The sequence below is a fragment of the Zootoca vivipara genome, chromosome 13 (genome assembly GCF_963506605.1).
Source record: "Zootoca vivipara chromosome 13, rZooViv1.1, whole genome shotgun sequence".
Classification (NCBI taxonomy): domain Eukaryota; kingdom Metazoa; phylum Chordata; class Lepidosauria; order Squamata; family Lacertidae; genus Zootoca; species Zootoca vivipara.
The window spans coordinates 20157461-20161777 of NC_083288.1; the positions used below are offsets into that span (position 1 = coordinate 20157461).

The window sequence follows — 4317 nt, forward strand, 5'->3', positions numbered from 1 at the left end:
ATAAAAACCCTTTAACAGCTTTTTATGTAGTGCGATATAACCAGCAAGAACATCTCCGGGTGTGCGCGTTTTTATTTATTTATTTAGTTGTTGTTTTGTTTTTGTTTTTTATTTTATTTTATTGCGCTTTATAGTTTGTTAAACAGTTTACGGCCCCCTCTGTTTCTGGGGGGAGTTTTTTTTTTTAAACAAATGGGCCATTTCTTTCTTTTCGTGCTGATAGTTAAACCTTTATCAATAATAAGGAAATTGATCATTAAAATGTTAAATCTGACTACCTCGTTTGTTTTAAAATATGTTGAGGCTACAGGACGCCGTACGATTTGATAACTTGGTATTAAAATACCAATTACATTTATAGGAGGCTTTTAGAAAAAAACGGGTAGCAATTAAATCCGGCCTCTTTTTACAGTTTTCCAAAGCAACCCTGACATTTTCCAAAGGCTAAAACTGCCTCGTTAAAATAAAATAAAAAAAAATTTAAAAAATGGAAATTAACGATGGGAGCGAAGCCTCTCTTTAATTTTCCAACCCTCCCCAAATATCAATCTTTTGGGTGGGCTTAGGTAGATGATTTGTCGTGAGGCGAGAGATATCTCATTAACGTAGATAGTTTAGCATATTTAATCTCTATATTTACCCCACCCCACCCCCCTCGCTCCCTCGCTCTCTCGCTCTCGCTCTTGTGCGCGCCCTCTCTCTCTCTCTCTCTCTCTCTCCCCCTCGCTCTCTCTCTCTCTCTCTTTCCTCCTCTGTCTCACTCTCCTTTCTGCTCGCAGGCTGTTCAGAGTCCGTGTGGAGTACGTGGAAACCAATAGGATGACGGTTCCGTAATAGATGCAAATGATCCAGAAAAGACACTGGGAAATATGAACAAACTCATTTGCTCCGAAGTAAATCACGGAAAACTGTTTATGAACTGGCACCTCTCCTTGGAAATGTAAAGCGAGAACTCTCTTTTAGGGGGGGCCGAAGAAGAAGAAGGAGGGGGGAAGAAGAAAAAGGAGAAGAGCGAGAGAGAAAGACAGAGCGAGAGAGAGAAAGAGAGAAAGGAATAATAATAATAACAATCACAACAACAACAAACAACAACAGCAACAACAGCAACAACAATAAAAAAGAGGAATCCGATACCATGTACTGTGGCAAAGAGTTTTGATTCAATCCTCGGGATTTTCCCCCCTTCTTCCTTTCTGTTAATCTATGTATATCTGTATGTATCCCTGGAAACCACAAAGACTCGTGGGTTAGCATCTCATCGCTTCCATCTGATTCGGTGGCTAAATATCCTGTGGCTTTTTGATAGACCCTCACCTTGTTACCTGCATCTTTACCTATTTAAAACAAGCTATTTATATGACAATGAGCTCCTATTTCGTCAACTCCCTCTTCTCCAAGTACAAAACCGGGGACTCCTTGCGCCCCAACTTCTACGACTGTGGCTTCGCCCAGGAGCTCGGAGGGAGACCGACGGTTGTGTACGGGCCGAGCACCGGGGGCACCTTCCAGCACCCCACCCAGATCCAGGAGTTCTACCACGGAGCATCGTCTCTCTCCAGCTCCCCTTACCAACAGAATCCCTGCGCCGTAGCGTGCCACGGGGACCCCAGCAACTTCTACGGCTATGACCCGTTGCAGAGACAAAGCATCTTCAGCGCCCAGGAGTCCGACCTGGTGCAGTATCCCGACTGCAAGCTCGCCTCCGCCGGCCTGGGAGAGGAGGCGGACAACTCGGAGCAGAGCCCGTCTCCCACGCAGCTCTTCCCGTGGATGAGACCGCAAGGTGAGGAGGCATCATAGAAAGGGCCCGCCGCCGCCCAGCCACGGCCGAGGCATTTCCTGAACCCATAAAACTAGTTAGCCCTCCTTTTTGCCCACCTCTTCCATGATCTTCCTCCCTCTCCAACTCCCCTCCCCTCGCCCCCAACCCTCGGTTACTTTTTACTGTTTTATGAGCGTAAACTTTTGCACCTCTCAATTGCTTTATCGCTTAATTACCCTGAAAGGGGAGCCCTTTTTCTCCTGAATGGGGAGAACTGGACTCCCCCCCTTTTATTTCAGTGTGTGAGAAGCCTTCCCTAAAGTTTATGGTACTTTTACAACCTCCGAGACCCCCTTTTTGTGTCTCTCCTTCACCTCCTCCCTCCCTCCTTCCTTCCTTCCCTCCCTCCCGGGCCCTTAGTTGTTGTTATCTTTTAACCCTCTGGAGAGCTGATGGGGTGTAGGAGACGGTGGTGGCATTCACACACACACACACACACACACACACACACTGTATAAAGGAACTGGCAAAAGAGGGTTCTTGCAAGTAAACTAAGATGCTGCTCGGGGACGCGCGGAGGGGGGGGTGTTCGCCAGAAATGACCCCGTTAGGGGGTGAGAGGAGGGAGTGTTGGGAGCAATATTTCCTTTCAAGAAAGCAGGCTGGTATTGCAAGAGCGGGGGGGGGGCGGGGGCGGCTTGAGCTCATATGTGGTCCTCGATGTCTCCCTCCACCCTTCCCAGGATAATCACCCTCCCCCTTGCAACGTTAGAGAAGGGCAGTTCCTCCCTGTCTTTGTGTGTGTGTGCGCGCATCCCTCCTCTCTCCTGCTCTCTCTGCCCCCAAAGCAGTTTTATGTGTCTTCTCTCAACCTCCCTTTTCTCTCTCTCCTTCTGTCTCTCTGTCTCTCCCCCTCCCACCTCCCTCTCGCAACACCCCAGCAGCCGCCGGACGGAGGAGAGGCAGGCAGACGTACAGCCGCTACCAGACCCTAGAGCTGGAGAAGGAATTCCTTTTTAATCCTTACCTGACCCGCAAGCGGAGGATCGAGGTGTCGCACGCTCTGGGACTAACCGAGAGGCAGGTGAAGATCTGGTTTCAGAACAGGAGGATGAAGTGGAAAAAGGAGAACAACAAGGATAAGTTCCCCAGCAGCAAATGCGAACAGGAGGAGCTGGAGAAACAGAAAATGGAACGGGCGCAGGACGCGGAGGAGGCCGGAGAAGCACAGACGGGGGACAAGAAGTAGGAGTTGGAAGAGTGGACAGGCAAGCCCCAGGAAAAAAAAGAAATAAAGAAAAATCCCCAACCTTTCGTCCTTCCATTAATGCCAGTTAATGTGAGAGGTGGTTGGGGTGGGCTGGGGTGGGCTGGGGTGAATCTCAACACTGCTTAGGGGAGGAGGGGGGGACTCCTCTTTTATTGCTGTAAAACAATATAGCTGTGAGCGTCCTCTTCTCCTGGTTGTCCTTTGATACCAACAATGAACTATATCTATATTTAACAAAAAGAAAAAGAAGACAGATTCTTGGAGTCTTTTTAGCCTTGTTGCTCTTTTTTGCGTTTTCTTGCCAGTTAAGAATTAGTAATAGTGTAATGCAATAGCTTCTGTTAACCATGACTGTGAAAAGGATTTCCTTCTCTTCACCCCTTCTCTCTCTCTCTCTCTCTCAGCCCGCCTCCCCATCCTTCCTTCGCTCCCTCATTAGGAGACACACACTTCTCAGTGCTGTGGAAACGATGTACAAATGATATACTGCACTTTGGGAAGACTTACTTTCTTCTCTGCCTTTCTTCTTTTACTTTCCCCTCTCCGTCTCGCCCACTCATATTATATAAATATAAATATAAATATATAGAGAAATTATGTGAAAATGATACATAGTGCACTTTTAAATCAACATCTCTCATCTCATCTCTTCTCCCTCCCTCCCTCCCTCCTTTCTGCTCCCCTCCTCCCTCTCCCTCTCTCTCTTCTCTCTTGTTGTGGTTAAACTCTTCAGGAGGTAGCTCTGAAAACACACACCCGACAACATGAAACTGCCTATTTATGCTGTAGTCGTCTCTTTTTTTCCTGTGGTTCATTTCCTCCCTTCCTATTTTTGGGTCCCGTTTTTGGCTTTGTTTCTGCGTTTGTCTTTTTAAGTGTATCTTTAAAAAAAATAAGGTGAAAAAAAGAAAATAAAAATTAAATAGAGAGGTCCCCCTCCCCTTTTCCTTTTAGTTAGCATGCACACAGTGGAAGAAGTTGTAAAAAAAAAGTATTTCCCCACTCCTTGGGTTTTTTTGGGTTTCTTTCTTTCCCCCTTAGGTTTACTGTGAAAAAAAAGAGAATGTATACTGTATCCGTGAATTACTTTATGGGGAGGGCGGGGAAACTAATGCTATATTTTGTTGTTCTCTCTTCACTTTGTTCTATTGTCGAAGCTGGAAGCGGCGGAAGAAAGGAGTTACAATAAAGTTTACAAGCCACAATTTCCCCTGCGACATTGTTCTTTTCTTCACCCTGCCTTAAAATTTCCTCTGGGACGTCTTGGAGAGAAAGTAAAAAAAAA

General features: G+C 46.4%; 1 protein-coding gene across 2 annotated transcripts; it reads left to right on the forward strand.

The window, feature by feature from the left end:
• The first annotated feature begins 963 nt into the window (after positions 1-963).
• On the forward strand, positions 964-3124 carry HOXB8 (homeobox B8). Of its 2 annotated transcripts, none has more exons than XM_035135588.2 (2): positions 964-1783; positions 2704-3124. In XM_035135588.2, the coding sequence occupies exons 1-2, from the start codon at positions 1357-1359 to the stop codon at positions 3009-3011; spliced, it is 735 nt and encodes a 244-aa protein (XP_034991479.1). In that variant the 5' UTR covers positions 964-1356; the 3' UTR covers positions 3012-3124. The 2 variants fall into 2 exon arrangements, with proteins under 2 accessions (XP_034991479.1, XP_060137414.1); XM_060281431.1 differs by having other exon boundaries at positions 2707-3124.
• Positions 3125-4317: the final 1193 nt, after the last annotated feature.